Source organism: Palaemon carinicauda, chromosome 14 (genome assembly GCF_036898095.1).
Source record: "Palaemon carinicauda isolate YSFRI2023 chromosome 14, ASM3689809v2, whole genome shotgun sequence".
Lineage (NCBI taxonomy): Eukaryota > Metazoa > Arthropoda > Malacostraca > Decapoda > Palaemonidae > Palaemon > Palaemon carinicauda.
This window is the reverse complement of record NC_090738.1, coordinates 51,010,289-51,033,560: the sequence shown is the minus strand read 5'-3', so window position 1 is coordinate 51,033,560 and position 23,272 is coordinate 51,010,289. Positions and strand designations below refer to the sequence as shown.

Here is a 23,272-nt window from a genome sequence, read left to right as displayed (position 1 = left end):
TGAACCGCCAACAGCTCCTTGCAAAAGATGTGAAGTGTCCTTAGCTCCTGATTCCATGTTCCCGAGCATTCCTGTCCGTCCAAAGTCGCACCCCAGCCCGTGTCTGATGCGTCAGAGAAGAGACGGCGGTCGGGTTTCTGAACAGCCAAAGGTAGACTTCCTTGAGAAGAAAGCTGTTCTTTCACCACGTGAGAGTAGACCTCCTCTCTTCGGAAACAGGAACTGAGATCGTCTCTAACGTCATGTCCTTTATCCAGTGAGCCGCTAGATGATACTGAAGGGGGCGGAGGTGGGGTCTCCCTAACTCGATGAACAGGGCCAGCGATGAAAGTGTCCCTGTTAGACTCATCCACTACCTGACTGAGCATCGGTTCCTTCTCAGCATGCTCTGGATGCAAACTAGGGCTTAGTAGATCTTTGGGGCCGACGGAAAAGCCCAAAAAGCTCGACTCTGAAGATCCATACCCAGGTAGACAATGGTCTGGGATGGGACGAGCTGGGACTCCTCAAAATTGACCAGGAGGCCCAGTTCCTTGGTCAGATCCATAGTACATCTGAGAATCTCCAGACAGCGACGACTTGTGGGAGCTCTTAAAATCTAGTCGTCTGACGGAGCCGGACACAAGATCATGGTACTGCTGCACAGTCTGTGAACTGTCAACCATGGGGAAGCGAGGAAGTACAGTGACAACCCGAAGCTGTCTAGACTGTCTGGGTCGTACAGACAACTCCTTATCGGGTTGCTGAGGTTGCCGCACTGCGTCACAACAAGTCACTTCTGCTGGTTGTTGAACGTCTTCCCAGTGACACACTGACTCCGTAAACAAAAAATCCTCTAACAAGGACTAAGCTTGGACTGCATGTCTTGCAACACAGCTCAAGGTCTATGGGAGCAGGTGTGGTAACAGACGGGGTTAGCGACTGAAGTGGAACCATTACCTTCCCTGGAAGCATGTTATGCTTAAATAAAAGTCCATAGGAGGCTACGCAGCTAAAGGCTCCTCTCCAAATGACAGAGTCCTCAAGGGAATATCAGAAGGAGGGAGAATAGCACTTTCTCATCTACAGGAACCATATCCGAGAAAAGCTAAGTTCTCTCAGTGAGGGTTTCACTGGTGCAAAAGCAGCAGACTAGAAGGCAACGTTATGAAACTGCTTGACAGTCTAGTGAGTTGGCAACAACCAAAGATGTGTGACTGAGAAGCATGCGGTAAGGTATGCAGAGCATGCTGTATGCAGAGCATGCTGTAAGGTAAGCAGAGCATGTTGCATGGCGTGCGGCTTATGCTGCATGGGATGAGGCTCATGCTGCATGGGATGAGGCTCATGCTGCATGGTATGAGGCTCATGCTGCATGGGATGAGGCTCAAGCTGCAAGGGAAGAGGCTTATGCCGCATGCGTTGAGGAGGATGCCGCATAGTATGAGGCTCCTGCCTCATGGGTTGAGGCGGTTGCCGCATAGCATGAGGCTCCTGCCTCATGGTTTGAGGAGGATGCCGCATAGCATGAGGCTCCTCATAGCATGAGACTCCTGCCTCATGGGTTGAGGAGGATGCCGCATAGCATGAGGCTCCTGCCTCATGGGTTGAGGAGGATGCCGCATAGCATGAGGCTCCTGTGAGGTTCCTGCCTCAAGAGTTGCGTCTGCCTCAAGGGTTGAGGAGGTAGCTGCGCAGAGAGAGGCTCATGCTGTGAAGAATGCGGTTGCTGCATGCGTTGAGGCGGCTGCCTCATAGCATGAGGTTCCTCAAGAGTTGAGGCTCTTGCCTCAAGAGTTGAGGTTCTTGCCTCAAGAGTGGAGGTGGCTGCCGCAAGAGTTGAGGTTGCTGCCTCAAGGATGGTGGAGGTTGCCGCAACGCAAGAGGTTGCTGCATAGCGCTGGTATCTGGCAACTCCCAATGCGGCAGCTCACGCGTGGAGGTAGGTTGAGGAACCTCAACATCATACGTCTGGCAGGGTGGACTGCGCAGAGGTGGAGTTGAGGTTGCTGCCTCGAGGATGGTGGAGGTTGTCGCACCGCAAGAGGTTGCTGCCTCGAGGATGGAGGAGGTAGTCGCAACGCATGAGGCTCCTACCTCAAGGGTAGAGGAGGTTGCTGCAAAGCATAAGGCTCCTGCCTCAAGTGTTGAGGAGGTTGCCGCGTGGCAAGAGGCTCCTGCCTCAAGGAAAGTGGAGGTTGCTGCACAGAGCTGGTATCTGGCAACTCCCAATGCGGCAGCTCACGCATGGAGGTAGCTTGAGGAACCTCAACATCATACGTCTGGCAGGCTGGACTGCGTAGAGGTGGAGGAGCGCTCGCAGGAGGAGGTGTGTTAACCTTCTCTGCCTGAAACTCCTGCATCAACACCGCAAGCTGAGACTGCATTGTCTGCCGCATAGACTACTAGAGTTTAAGAAAGACAACAACAAACGGAGCTACTGTCCGTTGAGACTGAGGGTCTAAAACAGCTGGTGCGGCAACAGACGGAGCTACTGCCTGTTGCGATACCACCTTGCCTCTCTGGGAGGTGTGCAGTTGTCGTACTGCAGCAAGTCCGAACTGACCCAGTGCTAATGGCATCACCTAGGAGTTGGACTTGCGCGGAAGGGACCGACTTGCACTTAAAAGCTGCAAGATTTGGTCCATGGTTTCTGCGAGAAACCTCTTCCGCAGACGAGGAATAAAAGGGCTCTCTCGTCTTTGTGTGGGTGGGGTGATCACGTCGGCAACGTGTGTAGATACACCCGAAACCACGGAGGGAAACGTCTGTTCGTCGATCAAGGCCTGCTGAACCCATAAGTTCTTCGACATTACTTCTCCCCTGGGCTTGGGAGCTTGTAAGAGGTCCCAGACTAGGCGAACAACTGGCACGAACAGACGAACCCTTGAACGCAACACTGTAACACTTTGCGCTTATCACTTTATCACTTTTGATTTTCTGTTTGCACTTATTTCACTGAACTCGAAACTTTAAGTGGTTTGTACCTGAAACACGCAATTCTATCCTTCCTTAAAAGTTAGTAATTGCGAAAACAGAATTACAATGTAACAGAAAAATATAATGAAAGATAAATAATTCAGTGGTTGGAAAGAGACTAAACACTAGATCAAATAAACTACGTTTAAAATCTCTCACCGCATAAAGCTTGAGAACAAGAATAAAACTCTAGAAACGTTTACCTTCTTCCCCTAAAGAGACTAGGGAGAAGAGCAAAAACGATAACAACGTTACTCGCTTGAACGAAACGTTTATCCTCCTCTCTCTCCCTCCGTCTCTATCTCTCTCTCTCTCTCTCTCTCTTGACTTAGAACCTGAGAGATGAGCCCAATCATAAATATCGTTAAAACATATTATTGTTAAAGGAAAAAAACTGAAAGATTTCCCAAATAAAAAGTTCCTTTATAGAATTAAAACCATTAAGCTAAGAAAGAATGAACAAAACGCTAGAATCGGTTTACTCTTACTGCAACGTGACACCGTGAAAATTCTCTCTCTATCGTAACGATAGAGCGCAAGTTGAACGTTCTGAACGTCAACAACTGCAGAGACAAAACAAAACGTTAGTTCAACTTTGAAAACAGTACGAGACTATCAAAGAAATTCTTTTAAAAACATTAAAATAGCATAATATGTTAACAGGTAAAAACAAAATGACGGGCTCAATGTTAATTAACTTCGGTACCAAGAAAAGACCGCCTACTATTAGGAAAGGTCGAATATAAACAAATATAAAAATTAATTTTAATAAGTTTATAATAAAAGGAAGTTAATCGAAGAGGCCTATAAAAGGCGGAGAGATATAAAATAAATCTATAACTTTTGTTAAGCAAAATTAAGAAAGAGAGTCTATACTCTCTTAGACACCAACACTTCCGTCTAAGGGAAGGGTCGGCCATTTAAAAGTGAAAGAGAGTTCATACTCTCTTCGTCACCATAATTAATCAAATTAATTCCAAAAGCTAGCTAAGCTAATGATAAAACTTCCTGAATAGCGAAAGCTAAACTCTAGAGCAAATACATCACCAAATCGTGAGCAAAAACTCCAGAATCAACAGCGTATCCATGTAGGTCTAGCCGGAGGCACGACAGAGGAAAAATTGAGGTGGTGTTGACAAGAAGTACTGGAGTACCTGACCACAGATGGCGCTGTGGTGTTCACCCCCACCTGTATAGCGATCGCTGGCGTATCCCGACCGTAGATTTCTGTCGGCAACAGAGTTGACAGCTACATGATTATCGGGTAAGATTAATATTGAAAAATATTTATTAAAAATATTCATTAAAAAGGTTTTAAATCATTAGCTCTTTAAAAGCTATTTACGATTGCAAAGGGCTCAACGTTGATTAACTTCGGTTTCCAAGTTAGGACCGCCTACTCTCAGGAAAGGTCGCATATAAACAAAACATGTTATTTTTATTAGTAAAATAAATTTTTGAATATACTTACCCGATAATCATGTAGCTGTCAACTCCGTTGCCCGACAGAATTCTATGGAGGGATACGCCAGCTATCACAATACTAGAAGGGGGTGTACTTACCAGCGCCACCTGTGGCCAGGTACTATAGTACTTCTTGTTGACACCTCCTCAATTTTTCCTCGGTCCACTGGTTCTCTATGGGGAGGAAGGGAGGGTCAATTAAATCATGATTATCGGGTAAGTATATTCAAAAATTTATTTTACTAATAAAAATAACATTTTTCAATATTAAACTTACCCGATAATCATGTAGCTGATTCACACCCAGGGGGGTGGGTGAAAACCAGTGTACAAGATTAAAGGATAGCTAAGTATCCCATATTTCATATAACAGTTATCTCAAATAACAATGAAATAATAAGTACCTGGTAAGGAAGTCGAATTGAACCGTTACTCTGCCTCTTTTTTAAGTTCGTCTTCCTTACTGAGCGCAGCGTTCCTCTTGGAGGCTGAATCAACTCAAAGGTGCTAAAGTATATAGGGCTGCAACCCCTACTAAAGGACCTCTACACAACCTCTAACCCAGGCGCTTCTCAAGAATGAATTGACCACCCGCCAAATCAAAAGGATGCGGAAGGCTTCTTAGCCTACCGTAACAACCATAAAAACAACAATAAAAGCATTCAAGAGAAAGGTTAAAAAAAGGTTATGGGATTAAGGGAATGTAGTGGCTGAGCCCTCACCTACTACTGCACTCGCTGCTACGAATGGTCCCAGGGTGTAGCAGTTCTCGTAAAGAGACTGGACATCTTTAAGATAAAATGATGCAAACACTGACTTGCTCCTCCAATAGGTTGCATCCATTATGCTCTGCAGAGAACGGTTTTTATTAAAGGCCATCGAAGTAGCTACGGCTCTTACTTCGTGGGTCCTTACCTTCAGCAACGCAAGGTCTTCCTCCTTTAAGTGAGAATGGGCTTCTCTAATCAGAAGCCTTATATAATACGAAACCCCGTTCTTGGACATGGGCCTCGAAGGTTTCTTGATGGCACACCATAAGGCTTCTGACTGTCCTCGAATAGGTTTAGACCTATTAAGATAATACTTGAGAGCTCTGACAGGGCAAAGAACTCTCTCTAGCTCGTTACCTACCATGTTGGAGAGGCTAGGTATTTCAAACGATCTAGGCCAAGGACGTGAAGGAAGTTCATTCTTAGCTAAGAATCCGAGCTGAAAAGAACATGATGCAGATTCGGTCGTGAAACCAATGTTCTTGCTGAAGGCATGAACCTCACTGACTCTCTTAGCTGTTGCAAGGCAGACGAGAAAAAGTGTCTTGAGGGTAAGGTCCTTGAAGGAAGCTGACTGGAGAGGTTCGACCTTAGTTGACATAAGGAACCTTAAGACTACGTCTAGGTTCCAGCCTGGAGTGGATAGACGACGCTCTTTAGAAGTCTCAAAAGACTTAAGGATGTCTTGAAGGTCCTTGTTGGAAGAAAGGTCCAAACCTCTGTGGCGGAGAACTGAAGCCAACATGCTCCTGTACCCTTTAATCGTAGGGGCTGAAAGGGATCTCTCATTCCTAAGATGTAATAGGAAGTCAGCTATTTGGGTCACAGAGGTATTGGTAGAGGATACTGCATTGGCTCTACACCAGCTCCGGAAGACTTCCCACTTAGATTGGTAGACTCTACGAGTGGAAACCCTTCTTGCTCTGGCAATCGCGCTGGCTGCCTCCTTCGAAAAGCCTCTAGCTCTAGCGAATCTTTCGACAGTCTGAAGGCAGTCAGCCGAAGAGCGTGGAGGTTTGGGTGCAACCTGTCTACGTGAGGTTGACGTAGAAGGTCCACTCTTAGAGGAAGAGTCCTGGGGACGTCGACTAGCCATTGAAGTACCTCTGTGAACCATTCTCTTGCAGGCCAAAGGGGAGCAACCAGCGTCAGCCGTGTCCCTTCGTGCGAGATGAACTTCTGAAGGACTTTGTTTATTATCTTGAACGGTGGAAATGCGTAAAGGTCGAGATGGGACCAGTTCAGCAGAAAAGCATCCACATGAACTGCTGCTGGGTCTGGAACTGGGGAACAGTACAGCGGAAGTCTCTTGGTCATGGAGGTGGCAAACAGATCTATGGTAGGCTGACCCCACAAGGTCCAAAGTCTGTTGCACACACTCTTGTGGAGGGTCCATTCCGTGGGAATGACCTGATCCCTTCTGCTTAGGCGATCTGCTGAGACGTTCATGTTGCCCTGAATGAACCTCGTGACTAAAGTGAGGTTTTGACTTCTTGACCAAATGAGGAGGTCCCTTGCGATCTCGTATAGGCTCCTCGAATGGGTCCCTCCTTGCTTGGAGATGTAAGCCAAGGCTGTGGTGTTGTCTGAGTTCACCTCCACCACCTTGCCTAGCAGGAGGGACTTGAAGTTCAGCAGGGCTAAATGAACTGCTAGTAGCTCCTTGCAGTTGATGTGGAGCGTTCCCTGTTCCTCGTTCCACGTTCCCGAGCATTCCCGTCCGTTCAAGGTCGCACCCCAGCCCGAGTCCGATGCATCTGAGAAGAGATGAAGATTGGGGGTCTGAATAGCCAACGATAGGCCCTCCCTGAGCAGGAGATTGGTCTTCCACCACAAGAGAGTGGTCTTCATCTCTTTGGTGACTGGGATAGAGACTGCTTCGAGAGTCAAACCCTTGTCCCAATGAGCTGCAAGATGGAATTGAAGAGGGCGGAGGTGGAGTCTCCCTAGCTCGACGAACAGGGCCAGCGATGAAAGGGTCCCTGTGAGACTCATCCACTGTCTCACCGAGCAACTGCTCCTCTTCAGCATGCTCATGATGCAATCTAGGGCTTGGCTTATCCTTGGGGCCGATGGAAAAGCCCGAAAATCCTGACTCCGAATCTCCATTCCCAGGTACACAATGGATAGGGAGGGAATGAGCTGAGACTTTTCTATGTTGACTAACAGACCCAGTTCTTTGATTAAGTCCAAAGTCCAGTTGAGACTCTCCAGACAGCGACGACTCGTGGAGGCTCTCAACAGCCAGTCGTCTAAGTAAAGGGAGGCTCTGATGTCCGATAAGTGGAGGAATTTTGCTATATTCCTCATCAGAAGCATAAACACCATAGGAGCTGTGCTTAGGCCAAAACACAGGGCTTGGAATTGGTAGACAACCTTTCCGAAAACGAATCTCAGGAAAGGTTGGGAGTCTGGATGAATAGGAACGTGAAAGTAGGCATCTTTCAGGTCCAACGAGACCATCCAGTCCTCCTGCCTGACCGCTGCTAGAACCGACTTCGTCGTCTCCATCGTGAACGTCTGCTTGGTGACATACGCATTGAGCGCGCTGACGTCCAGCACCGGTCTCCAACCTCCTGTCTTTTTGGCCACCAGAAAGAGACGGTTGTAGAAGCCCGGGGATTGATGGTCCCGGACTATAACCACTGCCTTCTTCTGTACAAGGAGCGACACCTCCTGGTGCAACGCTAGCCTCTTGTCCTCTTCTTTGTAGTTGGGAGAGAGGTTGATGGGAGATGTGGTCAGAGGGGGTTTGCGGCAGAATGGTATCCTGTAACCCTCCCTCAGCCAACTGACAGACTGGGCGTCTGCACCTCTCTTTTCCCAGGCTTGCCAGAAGATCTTGAGTCTGGCTCCTACTGCTGTCTGGAGATGCGGAGAGTCAGTTTTTTCCTTTAGAAGCCTTGGAACTTTTCCTAGACTTGCTCCTGGAAGAGTCTGGACGGGAGCTTCCTCGGCTGGGGGCTCTACCACGAAAGGGCGGTATGAACCTCGTAGCAGGAGTATCAGCCACTGGGGTGCGATAAGTCCTGGGGACTGAGGTAGCAACCTTAAGTCTTACGAGCCGATGAGGCCACAAGATCATGTGTGTCCTTTTGTATCAGGGCAGCAGACAAGTCCTTAACAAGCTCTTCGGGAAAAAGGAACTTCGAGAGCGGAGCGAAAAGGAGTTGAGACCTTTGACAAGGTGTGATGCTGGAGGAAAGGAAGGTACAAAGCTGCTCCCTTTTCTTAAGAACCCCTGACACAAACATCGAAGCAAGCTCACCAGATCCATCTCTAATGGCCTTATCCATGCAGGACATTAAGAGCATGGCAGAATCCTTGTCCGCAGGGGAGGTCTTCTTGCTGAGGGCCCCCAGGCACCAGTCTAGGAAGTTGAACATCTCAAATGCTCTAAAAACACCCTTCAGGAAGTGATCAAGGTCTGAGAAGGTCCAGCAAACCTTAGAGCGCCTCATTGCTGTTCTACGAGGAGAGTCTACCAGACTTGAGAAGTCAGCCTGGGCAGAGGCAGGTACTCCCAAGCCTGGTTCCTCTCCTGTGGCATACCAAACGCCCGCTTTAGAAGTGAGCTTAGTCGGAGGAAACATGAACGAAGTCTTTCCAAGTTGTTGCTTAGACTGCAACCACTCCCCTAAAATCCTTAACGCTCTCTTAGAGGACCTTGCTAAGACAAGCTTAGTATAAGTAGACTTAGCTGGCTGCATGCCCAGCGAAAACTCAGATGGCGGAGAGCGGGGGATAGCAGAGACAAAGTGGTCTGGGTAAACCTCCCTAAACAGAGCCAAGACCTTACGAAAGTCAATAGAAGGTGGAGAAGACTTGGATTCATCCACGTCTGAAGAGGGATCCAGGTGTGCAGCCTCATCATCAGACGCCTCATCACCAGAGTGTAGCGAAGAGATCGGTAAGGTATGCTGAACAGCAGAGTCAGCACGAGCTGGAACAACAATATCTGTGGTTTCCTCTTCAAGACTCTGTTGAGGGAACACCTGAGGCTCAGACTGCAAAGGCTGATCAAAAGAAGTAGCAGAAGGTAGGCGCATGGGTGGAGGAGGCTGACTCCTAGCATGAGTGTCTGAACTCAAGGGTTGCGCTTGCTGAGAGGTTGGCGGATGCGCAGTAGCAAGTTCCTGAGGAACGAGTTGAGGTTCCTGAGGTGTGAGCTGTGAGCGATGAGGTAGTGGCTGCGCAGAACGCAGTAATTGTCTCGCGAGTTGAGGTTCCTGCGGCGCAAGGCTAAGGTGTTGTGCTTGCCTTGAGGAGGGTTGAGCTCGCTGCAGCGAGAGCTGAGGAGACTGACTCATGGATGGGAGAGGTTGTTGTACCTCAAGAGAGTGTTGCCTCACTGGTGGAACTGCAAGTGGAAGCGGAGGAAGTAAGGTATAAGCTTCCTGTTCCCATTGCTGAGGTTGCCTTAAGGAAGGCGGAGGGAGCTGCACACCACTGGAAACAGTAAACTCAGAACGTGGTAAGGTATCCTGAGGAGCCTCAACATCGTACGCCTGGCAGGCAGTGCTGCGGTCAGGCGGAGCGATCGCAGGAGGAGGTGTAACCTTCTCAGCCTGACACTCACGCATCAAGACCGCAAGTTGTGACTGCATGGACTGCAGTAGAGTCAACTTGGGGTCGGCAGACACTAAGGTCTGCTGAGGTAAAGCCTTAACAGCAGAGATCTGTTGCGGCAGAACCTTACTCCTCTTAGGCGGAGTGCATTCAACTGATGACTGCGGCGAGTCAGAGCTGATCCAATGACTGCAGCCCGGTTGAGTTCTTGAGGTCTGGACTCTGCGTTTGAGTGGTCTTGAGACCTGAGTCCAGCGTTTCTTCCCTGACAATTGATCAGCAGACGAGTAAAAGACGGGCTCAATCGTCTGCAGGTGGGAGTGACGGTCTCTGGAAGACACGCCCGCAACCACCGAGGATACTTCTGTGCGCCGATCAAGGCCTGCCGAACCCTTTTGCCCTTCGACATTGCTTCTCCCCTGGGCTTGGGAGCTTGCAAGAGGTCCCGGACTGGGAGGACGACTGGCACGCACAGAAGTATCCTCACGCACCACACTGACACTGACACTAGCACTTGGCACTGCACTGACACTAGCACTCGTCACAGCACTGGCACTAATTCCACCCACTGCACTCTTGACCTTAAGTTCCTTGACTTCGGCCATAAGAGACTTATGATCACTAACCACTGACTCTACTTTGTCACCTAAGGCCTGAATGGCACGCAAAACAACAGACATATCAGGCTGAGGGCAAATAGTAGGTTCGGGGGTAGCCACTACAGGGGTAGGAAAAGGTAGGGGATCATGAGGTGAGGAAAAAAGTGAAGAGTGAGAAGAACTCCTCCTAACTCTCTCTCTCTCTCTAACTTGGTTGAATACTTAAGAAGACGGACAAAATCAAGTTCCGAAAGTCCGGCGCATTCCTCACATCGATCTTCTAACTGACAGGGCCTTTCCCTACAGTCAGAACAAGCGGTGTGAGGATCTACCGAGGCCTTCGGAATACGCCTATTACAAGACCTACATCGTCTATGGGTGGGGGCTTGTGAAATGTCAGACATCTTGAATCAAAAGAGTTAGCCAAGTGGGGTTTCAAAATCAAGCAAAAGATCGTTAACCGTTAATCAGGTACTAAATAATAGCTATCTAAGCTAATATAGAAGTTTTCCAGTAAAGCGACAGCCGAAATCTGAGAGAATACTTCACCAAAAGCCGTGAAAATACTCGAAGATCATAAGCGTATCCCAGAACGTCTTGCCGGAAGCACGACAGAGGAAAAATTGAGGAGGTGTCAACAAGAAGTACTATAGTACCTGGCCACAGGTGGCGCTGGTAAGTACACCCCCTTCTAGTATTGTGATAGCTGGCGTATCCCTCCATAGAATTCTGTCGGGCAACGGAGTTGACAGCTACATGATTATCGGGTAAGTTTAATATTGAAAAATTAAAATTTATTTTTATATGTTTATAATAAATGGAAAGTTAATCGAAGAGGCCTAATAAAGGCGGAGAGATATAAAATATATAGAGGAAAATCTATAATTAATTTATAACGTGATAAGATAATTACTAAAAGCCTAAACACACTTCCGTCTAAGGGAAGGGTCGGCCATTTAAAAGTGAAAGAAAGTCCATACTCTCTTTGTCACCATAATTAAATCTATCCAAAACGAGTTCAAGATTTAAGATGAAGATAAAACACCTGCACTGCGAAAGCTCAAACCAGAATATAGTACTTCACCAAAGATGATGGGAAAAACTCCAGGTTTCAACAGCGAGTAAAGTACGTCTTGTCGACACGTCGACAGAGAGAAAATTGAGTCTTTGTTTACATAGAGCTTGGTATCTGGCCGACAGATGGCGCTGTTGGGCACACCCGCAACCTGTATAGCGATCGCTGGCGAGTTTTTTCTGTACAGTTTGTCTGTCGAGCAACAGAATTGCAGCTATATATTCACCGGCTAAGTTAAATATTTAAAAAACAGTGTTTTGCAAGAACGTATCGGTACGTCCTTTGGGGGTGAAAGGGTTAAAACCTTTGGAAGCCCTAAAATTTGCTACAGTGGCAGCAGGAAGTGTGGTTCCTCCCCATCATCATGAATCCTAATCACATGTCTTATTTCCCTCTGTTTCTCTTCCCCCTACCTGCCTCACTTATGGTCCCTACAGTGGTTTGATTTATCTTTTAGATCGCACCCTTCAGTTGCATCCTTATGTACAGTCCTTATCATTTATGTATATATTTTTGCTCATGTTCACTTATAGTCATTCGAGATTGTTAATTTTATCCTTACAGTAATCCTTAATCCTGGTATTCTCTTCGTTGAGACCTTATTTTGATGTTCATGTTTTTCTCCTATATCCTAGGATCATACATTTAGTTTGCATCCCATGTTTTACTTATATTACTTTTTTTGTTACGTAAGGAGTTCTCTTTTTCTCGAATACCATGTACTTAGATTTACGTATATTAAATCATGTTTTTGATACGTTTGACTTTAATTTTTCTTTTTGATTTAATATTTTGGTTCCAAGTTTGGGACCATTTCTCTGGTACTATTTCACTGGGCGGCACAGGTTAGAGCCCAGAAAAGGGATTTTGACGAAGGAAAAATCTATTTCTGGGTGAGAGACCTGTGCCGCCCAGTGAACCCACCCTCTGCTCGCCCTCCCTGTTGGACCCAAACTTGGGTGCTATGAGGAGTGACGTCATTGGCGTGGGTAGGATTGTGGGTAGCGACGGTCTGTGGTGGACTTGGGACGGCTCCTCTTGATTTGGGGGATATTGACAAGGAGATATCTAATTGGTACGAGACCTCTGCATGTGATTTTCACGCCCGTATTACTTATACCGACACCTTTCAGGTGAGCGAGCTGGGTTCACACCTAGCATTCCTATGCAATTTTTTCTCTGGTATTATTTAGCAGTTATATACCTTAGAAATGATGCTAAAGAAGCATTTCACTGGGCAGCACAGGTCAGAGCCCAGAAACACTGTACTGTAATATAATACTCTCTGATACTGTAGTGTATATTACTGTAATATACATACAGTACAGTAATATTACTACAATACAAGTTAACTGTAGTTAATGTAAGTGTTATGGGGGATAAAGGTTGGATAGTGGTGGGCAATGTCTTTTTGTTAATACACAATGGTGAATCTTTAGGAGGGGATATTTTTGCCTTATCATGCAACACTTTATCAGTAGATGGTGAATTTCTTTTTCGAGAACTACCTACAATAATAGGTGGGTTAGATGACTTCTGATGAACTTTTTCTCTTGTTTTTAATCTTTGCAAAGGTAGTCAATTTATCTAATAATCTCTTGGCATGCTCTATGTTTGCATGCTCAATAATTGATTTATTGAGGGCAGCTTATTCTAACTTATATAAATGGCAGCTCCTATTAGTAGATTTATGAATAGAGTTGCAGTTCAGGCACCTTACCTCAAGTGTACATTCTCCATGGTAAAGATTGGAGCAAGTATTATAAATCTTTATCTTTATTACAAACTTTGGAAGGATCCCCCAATTTAAAGCAATTAAAACATTGCAGTGGCTTTTGCTTAAATGGTCGACCTTTAATCCTTTCATTTTTTATGTCAATATGGAAAGGTACATCAGCATCCTGGAAAGTAAGACTAATCATTGATGTTCCAGGTACTTTACGTACTTTCCACACTGTTAATGGACACGTAGCCAACATCCCTTCTTTCGTGAATTCATATAGGTATCTATTGAAAACGTCTCCCCTTCCATAGCTAAAGTTTAGATGGGGTTTGATGTTAAGTTTTACATCATCATTGTCTGTCTTTAAATTGGACAATATAACAAACTGTGTATGACATGGCATTTATTAAGTAACTTTTCTTCCCAAATCGAGATATATCTCCAGGTGCAATCGTTCCTACCTTCCTCTGAAGAAATTTGCAGATCTTAAAATAATTTTCTGTACCTCCTTTAGATTGAACAACGAGCCACATTGGTGGTTTGGGCTTTCTTTTTGGGATGGCAAAACTATATCTAAGTCTTTATCAATCCAGTCTGCCGGTCTGTAAACATCCAGATCGTTAGGTACTCAATCACAAAGAGCACCATCAATTTTCAAAATACAGTACCAACTTTAAATATTCATAATGTTACAGCTTGCATTGAATGCTTCATCATGAATATCAAATGATAACCAAGAATCCCATTTATCACCTTGAAGTTTAATTCTAATTTCTTTTATTAATCTGTAGCATTCAAATTTCCCATGTAGAACATCATAATTGACTTCTAATGGAATTTTGGTAACATGCAGTATTTTCAATTTTCCTGTGTTGCCCAAATTACCCTTTTTTAATATTCAAAGAATGGTAATTTTTAGTTCCTAGTCGTCAACGAAATTTTCTTCAAACGATTTGCCAGAAGTCGTCAACAGTGTAGGGAGAGAGTCAGCGTATCAGGGGGATGGGGGTCCGTTGCTTGAAGAATCCAAAAGATTGGGAGGATGAATAGTTTGATTTACCTACTCGAGAATACTAAGGCATCACACGTCAAAATGGAAATCTACACTCTCCACTATCAGCCCAATGAGAGTATACTTTCAAGATAGTCCACTCCATACCCTACCTGAAAAATAGCATCAAAACAGAATGGTATTTTCATTATAAAATGAATTTTTGAACATACTTACCCGGTAGTTATATATATAGCTTACGTCTCTGACGTCACGGCAGAAAATTCAAAACTCACGCCGATCGCAAATTGGATAGCCAGGTGTACCACCCCTAGGCCCTAGCGAGGTACCTGGGAACCATTCCAGAAACCCTCATATATTCCATGCCTCTAGTCTCCTAGAGGGGAGGAGGGTAGGACTTAAATTATATATAACAACCGGGTAAGTATGTTCAAAAATTTATTTTATAATGAAAATACCATTTTTAAACATAAGACTTACCCGGTAGTTATATATATAGCTGATTAACACCTTTGGTGGAGGGTTAGAGACAGCTAGTATATCTGGAATTCTGCTTAAGAGTTAATTAAAACAAACTTAAGGGTTCGTACCTGATAAGGATGCCGACTTCAATGATACTCTGCCTCATTATGTCTGCTAGCCTTATGAGATCCAGCGGTGGATGGCCGAACGTTAGTAGTGTTAGCGGGAGGACGGATTGTGGAAGGAGGAGATTCAGGAATGGGCAAGAAGAGAGGACTGGGTTTGAGCGGGTAAACGCGCTTGATGAGCTGTAAAAATGCCCTGAACGGACATACGGACTTCTCTATATATCGCTTCCTGATACAGTACTCCGTGAAATAGCTGTTGTACAACGACTTCTGGGTACCGAATCTTGGTAGCAAGCTCCTTTTGAGAACCCGCCATTGTGATTCTATAGTGTTCGTATGTACAGTAGGGTCATTAGAATCAACGAAGTTAACACTGTGGTTAACTGTAAAATGTTTAAAATCATGATCTTTGACCCGGGCGTATCCTTTCCAGCACTCGGAAATGATAGTGGTCCCGGGAAGAACGTGCTCTTTGAGCGCCGAGATCAACGTTTGCGCATTACGTTTCTTAACCACTTTGAAAAAGGTCTCACGTGTTTCCCGGTCAATGCCCCCAAAGACCCAGGTTCCTTCGACTGTATGCCCGATGTTATACTTCCTCTTGCCGAACTTGCTCTCGTCCACTTCCACAATGTGCCCTGGTCCGCCAATTTTCTTATTGTCCAATATCAACACTTGTTCACACACTTCTCGGCAAAAGTTGTACCAGTCAACAAGAGTGTGAGAAGCAAGCTGTTCGCTCTTCACGTCAACACAGTCTTGAGGCCAACGATGAACCCAACAACATGTGTGGAGAATGACCTCACGTTCTTCGAGGTGTGAGCGCTCAAAGAATGATCCATGCCGCATTGTGAACTTTCGGCGACACTACACCTCCAAAAACTGTATTGGCCATTGTGCACATTGCGGCCATCACGCATAAGGGCAACATCACCAATTGTACATTTCTCACATGGACCCCTAAAATCCCCTTAGAGGCCTTCTCGAAATAAATAACGAAAGAATTCAGTCTTAATTGAATCAATTTGATCAATATGAGTGATAAACTCAACCACATTACGGCAGTTAGAGTTGGAAAGGGTCGACTCCAGGTCAATCTCGGGTCATGTAGAGGGGATTAAAAATTTGAAATCACGCGGCCAACAAAAGGGTTAGTTCGGTTGCTTTGATTGACACTGGCTTTATCTACCGAAATATCTTAACTAGATGCTGTCTAACCTAACCTTTGGTTGTATATAAAACAAATTAGTATTCGGCATAACTTCAGGACGTGTCGCAACGAAATAAGAATCTTAACAAGAGGTTGAAAATGACGATTGTTGGAATAAGCGAAAACATAAGTGCGAACATCCATAACTGTTCAAGCTTGCGCCACCAGCTGTTAGGCGATCAGCGCGCCGCCCAACGGGTGTTATTATAGTAAGACAGGAAACAATGCTTGGAGGAAATTTTACGACCGAGTAACTTGGCCGTGGCTTCAGCGGACAACGCATTGTAACGACCTTTCCCTAACCTAACAATTCATGATAATTATCATAGCAGTATCAAATGTCACTATAAATGACGTGTCCCTAAAAACTACAAACTTAACAAAGGGGTAAATATGTAGATTGACGGGACAGTATTAAATCGTAAAAACGAACGTTTCTTAGACTGGGATGACACGGGCTCTATCTATCATTAAAGTTGGAAACTAAGCAGGAGCTACCCGTGACTTGCGTTCGGACCGTGCTGAACTTGGAAAATACTGCCGTGGTAAAGGTAAATTATATTATTCAAAATGATAAAACAACATCATATTATGGTATGTTGGATCATTGTAAACATTGGGTAGAACATCTTCCCCATAATGATAAACGATTTGGCTAGTAATAAGAAAGATATTGCCCTGTCCCCAAAAGCTACATACATATATTTACCAACTAAGCTAGCTCAGGATAGATATTTTGGTATTATGAAAAGAGACCTTCTGGTCCAAACCAGGCTATAAACTAGCAGCAGAGCAAATGTCGGAAGTCAAGCCGTCGGCTTCAAAAGGATACCTCGTATTCTTACCTTGACCGGTTTTCGTTAGAACTCCTCCAACGATATTCCTCGTATTAAGCGCTAGTTGCAGTAAAGATGACATTTTCAGCTTCTTGGCAAAACCTCATATAATTAATCTCCTTATAGAACAGGTAACATAGTTTTGTCTCCAGGTAATTTTGGGTCCGTACTCCAGGTTCCTCGTTGTTCTCTCCAAAACATAGATCAGATCAGATTCACGTTGAGGCTTCGCCTTTGCATCGGCGCCTCTGTGTCTTTTAGTTTGTGTGTTCCTTATTTTCACTAGTTTTTCTCTTTTCATCCACATTTGTTGTAGTATACTTTTCTTATATTCAATATTTTCTTCACAAAAAGATAAATTTTCCTACTGTTTGTGCACTATCTTCTTCGTATGGTTGTTGGAGCTTACAACACTGGGATTGTAGGCACTACTAGAAGAAGCGTAGTAGGTGTAAAGTGTTGCAATCTGCATCTGCAGAAAATTCATTGTCATTAGTTACCTCCTATACATACAGCACAGCTTGTATGCTTTTACTTCTAACTTCAAGGGTCTTTCAGATATACCAGGCAACCTCTTTAGTTTGTGTTTCTATATTCCCTATTTCTACCTCATTATTTCTATTTTTTAACTCATTACAGCTAAACATATGCCCAGTAGTATCCTCTTCCTCCCTACACAACACCCTTAGTCTATCCTTATCACTCATGTTTCTATAATTTTCCTTCAATTCTAGCATATTCAACCTGGTTTTCATAACTAATACTGCCTCATTAGAGTTAAGTTCTCCTAAGTAGTCTCTTCTGCCGTTACTATAGGTAGTAGGTTGGGCAGGGCACCAACCACCCGTTGAGATACTACCGCTAGAGTGTTAGGGGGTCCTATGACTAGCCAGTCAGTACTACATTAGATCTCTCTCTCTCTCTCTCTCTCTCTCTCTCTCTCTCTCTCTCTCTCTCTCTCTCTCTCTGGTTACGGTTCACTTTCCCTTTGCTTGGACATACACCCAATAGCCTGGTAGTAGGTTGGCCATGACACCAGCCACCCGTTGAGATACTACCACTAGAGTTATGTGGTCTTTCGACTGGCCAGACAGTACTAAATTGGATCTTTCTCTCTGGATATGGTTCATTTTCCGTTTGCATACACACACACCGAATACTCTATTCTCCTCTGTCCTTATACACCTGACAACATTGAGATTACTACATAATTCTTCTTCACCCAAGGGGTTACTGCAATGTAATTGTTCAGTGGCCACTTCCCCTTGCTAAGGGTAGAAGAGATTATTTAGCTATGGTAAGCAGCTCTTCTAGGAGAAAGACACTAAAATCAAACCATTGTTCTCTAGTCTTGGGTAGTATTATAGCCCCTGTATCATCGTCTTCCACTGTCTTGGGTTAGAGTTCTCTTGTTTGGGGGTACATTTATGCGCACTTTTCTATCTTATTTCTCTTCCTCTTGTTTTGTTAAAGTTTATATAGGATATGTTTATTTTAATGTTGTTACTCTTCTTAAAATATTCTATTTTTCCTTGTTTCCTTTCCTCACTACGCTATTTTCCCTATTGGAGCCCCGGGGCTTATAGCATCCTGCTCTTCCAACTAGGGTTGTAGCTTACCTAGTAATAATAATAATAATAATAATAATAATAATAATAATAATAATAATAATGTTCTCCTCAATCCTCTTGCACCCAACAACACTGAGATTACCAAACAATTCTTCTTCACCCAAGGTGTTACTGCACTGTAATTGTTCAGTGGCCACTCTAACTGTGGTAAGCAGCTCCTGTAGGAGAAGGTCACTCCAAAATCAAACCATTGTTCTCTATTCTTGGGTGGTATCATAGCCTCTATACCATTGTCTTAGGTTAGAGTTATCTTGCTTGAAGGTACAATCGGGGCACACTAATCTGTCTAATTTTTCTTCCTTTTGGTTTGTTAAAGTTTTTATAGTTTATATAGGAAACATTTATTCTAATGTTGCTAATGCTCTTTGGATATTTTGTTTTCCCTTTTTTTCCTTTCCTCACTGGGCTATTTTCCCTGTTGAGGCCCCTGGGCTTATAGCATCCTGCTTTTCCAACTAAGGTTGTAGCTTGGCAAATAATAATAATAATAATTGTAGATTATTGTATATATTATTTTTCATATATGCACCCTTTGCAATTCATAATTCTGTATGTTAAAAACACATGCGCATGAGTCACGTTGTCAGCACTCCGTGCATGCGCATAGGGAGTCTTCTTGCTTCTCTTGGCGCAAGCTGTACGCCTTCCAGAGCACCACTGTGCATAACCCCTTGCTGTATGGAATAAATGCAATCTACGACTCAGGATTTTAATTCTCCATCCCTGCAATCATCTGTCTTCATCTACAAGACTTCATCACCTATCACCATGGCACAGTGACTAATCCATTCAGCATTTTAAGGGAACACCGGAATCCAGCATCTACATCGAGCCGCCATTTCCCCTCGACTACTTGTGGATTTTACAGTGTCTGTGCTTTGTTTGCAAACCGTTCATGCAGTACCAGTGCAGTGTGGTATTAGTGATTTGATGTTAGTGGATAATATTTCTCTTGTGTGTCGAGCCCTTCATGCCCACATAAGAACCCTTTTACCCATACTCATCTCAGGATATCGAGGTACGTCCAATCTCTCTCATCACCGGAAATGCACTGCCAGTGCCATTTGCTGCTGCCCAGGTCCCAGCCTGCCCGCCGCTCCTCCCCACCACCCAGGAGCCCTCCCATGCTCCTCCCCTGTTGCCATTTGCCCCTCTACTTACAGTAATTTTTAAAATGAAAATTGTAGAAAGTCTCTTTTATCTTTTCATTTGTTCATCTTTTCATTTAAACTGTGGGTGACAGCTTAAAACGTTTTGTAATGTCGACTACCTCACATCAAGACGAGTCTGGGGATATGCAACATGAGCAGGACAATGAAGACTGCCAGTTGCCTTCACACCCAGGCTCACCAACAGACCGTCAAACCCCACCAGGCTTCTCAACGATGGAAACCCCGCCTTTACTCTCACCATACCTGACTGTACCGCCTTCATCAGCTACAGGTGGGGAGTTAAGGCTCCTTATCAAGTACCTGGAGGAATCTCGACAGACCGAGTTGGCTACATGTCAGAGAGAGGAGGATCAATGTTGCCACGAGGAAGAACTACGCCGCCAAGAGGACAACCTAAGAAGAGAGGAGGAAGCCCAGTGTTTCACCGCCCTGTTGCAGCTACTCATGGTCAACCCTGCCCACCAGCAAGCAACACCACCAGACTCACAACAACTTCCTACTCAATCCTCAGTGCCTTCAAGTTCCCAGCACCCACTCCCACAGAAAGTCATTGCCCAGACCCCACCGCCCTTATGTCCTGATGCTACATACCAAGTATTCAGGGATTGGCGTAGACGCTGGGATGACTACAGTGTGATGGTGGACCTAGGGACTTGAGCTACCAGAAAGCAGCTAATACAACTTTGTATGTGCCTCAGCCTGGAAACTCAAAAAATACTGGAACACACACTCAATGTGCCACCAGACACAGATCGGAGCGTGGAGGAAGTCTTAAATGTTCTCCAGGAATGCATCAGAATCTGCGAAATGAAGGTTTATGTTGCAGAGACCTGCTTTCCTGCAAACAGAGGGAAGGGGAAAGCTTCAGCAATTTCCACGGCAGACTGAAGCACGTAGCAGAGGAAATCGATGTCTGCCCTGGCCAGTATGCAGTTTATGAGGAAATTCAGCTAAAGATGATCATCATCGTGGGAGTCAGAGACGAGGAGCTCACACAAAAACTTATTGCCCTGGATACCTCAGCTTCATTGGTCACCATGGTCAATGAATGTCGCTCCTATGAGGCCACAAGGACACCCACCACCGCCATACGTTCCCCTCCTTCTAAATTGTGTGCTGTCTCTACTTACAAAAAACCAAAGGACTTGGCAGAAAAGGTGCTACTTCTCACCCAAACTCTAACAGGGACACTTCGTGCCTTTCCTGCACAAAGAAGCACGGCTCTGCAGAAAAGTGTGCAGCTGCCGACAGCATATGGGGAAACTGTGCCGGCAAGGGACACTGGAATAAGACTTCAAAGTGTCCTACCAACAAGGCCACGTGTAGACACTGTGGCCAAGTGGGTCACTACAACAGATGTTGCTAACAGCAGATGAATGCCAAGCAGGGCGGCCCACCCAAAGCCACGCCCCCCCTCCAGCAAGCCTTCAAATTATCGCAAGGTTGAGGCCCTTTCCACAACAACTTGCCCTTCTCCGGCACCCATAATCCTCGACCTCACCTACAAAGGCAAGTCATCCAAGGTTATGATGCTGCCAGACACAGGAGCTGGCGTATCAGTGATGGGTCCTCAGCACATGAAATTGCTTCAAATCACCAGGAATAAGCTACAACGTTCTGCCACCTCAGTGACACTCACAGCAGATGGATCACAGATGACACCAGCTTTAGGTACCCTTAAGGCCACTCTGTCTTTGGCCAACCGGTCCTGTCATGCCATGATCCAAGTCCATGAAGGTATCCAGATGCCACTCCTGTCTTATGCACACTGCAAGGACTTGGCCATCATACCGCCAGACTTTCCACTGCCCATCCTACAGGTCATCCACGTGAACCGATGTAAGGAGCTACCCCTCCATGCCAACTCGACCCCTGCTGAGGCCCGAGAATATTTCCTTAGAACCTTTCCTGATGTGCTTGTGTCTAAGGAGGACCTTGAAGCCGCTCCACTGAGGTCGATGGCAGGACCTCCAATGAAAATCCACCTTAAAAAGGATGCTGTTCCATTCGCCACGGCAGATCACCTATGCTTTCCGCGAATCTGTCAAGATAGAACTAGATTCTATGGTCCAGCAGGGTATCATTAAGCCTTGTGGAGATGAGCCATTGGAATGGTGTCACCCTCTAGTTGTCGTCCAAAAGGCAAAGGAAGTTTGCATCACAGTGGATCTCACCAAGCTGAACACTCAAGTCTGCAGACCAGCCCACCCTTCGCCCATACCCATAGCTGCTGTCCGTACCGTCGATCCCACAGCCAAATTCTTTACCACTGCGGATGCCATATACGGTTACTGGCAGATGGAGCTAGCGGAGGAGGACCATCATCTTACCACTTTCATTACTCCTTATGGACGCTTCCAGCATTGCCGAGGAGCTACTTTTTCCCCAACATTCACCATATGGTTCTCTTATTTGATCTTCCACTACATCCTTAACTAGTCGTTTGTCATCTGATATCATGAAAAAGCATCACCTATTTATACTCTATTCTATTTTCAACTGGCCATATTCCTGTTTCTGCTATTAACCCTCAGTAAGGTGTGGTAGCAACCTGTTCGAACATTCTTTTCATAATTTTGTACTGTATGCTCTCTGGTTGTTTCATTTCTTTTTCTTTTAATACGACCACGTCTCAATATTTGCAAACATTGTAGGTACTACTGCTCTCTCATAGATCTTCATTCTCCTGGTTCCTGGTTCCTTATTTCTCACTCAGCTGAATAAGTTTGCAGGCACTCTCTTACTTTATAGATATGTGCAAAGCTTCTGAGCTTATTTTTATTATTGTAATTAAGCTTATTTTAGCTCTACCATATATAATTTGATAATGAGATTTTCAATCTTTACTTTTATCACCTTCTACCTTGAAATCAGATAGGATAACACCCTGCTAGCATCAGTTTTATCAACCTATTGTGGTCATTTTTTACTTTTTAAATTCTTCTTTCGTGTGCATTGCCCTACCTATAAATGCAACCAGATTCCTGCTAGGATTTTTCAGCGTACCTATATTTATGTTTACTTTCATTAACTGTCCTAATTTTGGGCATAAAAATAAATATTCAGTAGTATCTTCTTTATCTTTGCACAGGTCACACAAATTATCTTCATATTTTCCCTTGAAATTTGCTTTTAAATTGAGCATATCTAATCTTGTCTTCATTACAAGGTATGCCTTATCCAGATTCATTTGTCTGATTATGTATTGACGTAATTTTTGGATTTCTTTTCGTCACCCTTGTAACTGCATTTTTGATTTATGCAAAATTAGTATAAGATTTAGTTTATGAGGCTTTAGTTGTAAATTTAATTTTTTTTCTTTTGAAGTGCTGTTTTAACCTCTTCCCCACTCATTTAAAGATTTATAAGTGTCTAATTTAACGCTTGTTTCTTTTCTGTGTTTTTCGAGTCCTTGGTGAGAAGAGACACCTGTGTTTACCTGGGAGGAACTCAATTGCTAAATGACACAGTTCGAGCTCGAGGTTACCCGGACCTGCTTCAGCAGCTGGCTTATGTGAGCTTTCCCGAAGATTGCAACACCAATGTTCGACGGCTTTTAGCAGGTGCATTTCTGCCACCTGCGGCGATTTGCAATTCCTGCGTGTTCTCTTCTGCGGTCCGCAGCGCCGACATAGGAATCCCGGCTTTAAGGTAGACTCAAGA

General features: G+C 44.8%; 1 protein-coding gene across 1 annotated transcript in view; it reads right to left on the bottom strand.

Annotated features, from left to right (window-relative positions):
- mRpS5 (mitochondrial ribosomal protein S5) overlaps positions 1-17,013 on the bottom strand; it is a 329,930-nt gene extending 312,917 nt beyond the window's left edge. Inside the window, exon 1 of the mRNA XM_068387104.1 lies at positions 16,816-17,013. Within this exon, the coding sequence (XP_068243205.1) occupies positions 16,816-16,888 (73 nt within the window). The 5' untranslated portion in view covers positions 16,889-17,013. The remainder of the gene's footprint in view (positions 1-16,815) is intronic.
- Between the last annotated feature and the right edge of the window lie 6,259 nt (positions 17,014-23,272).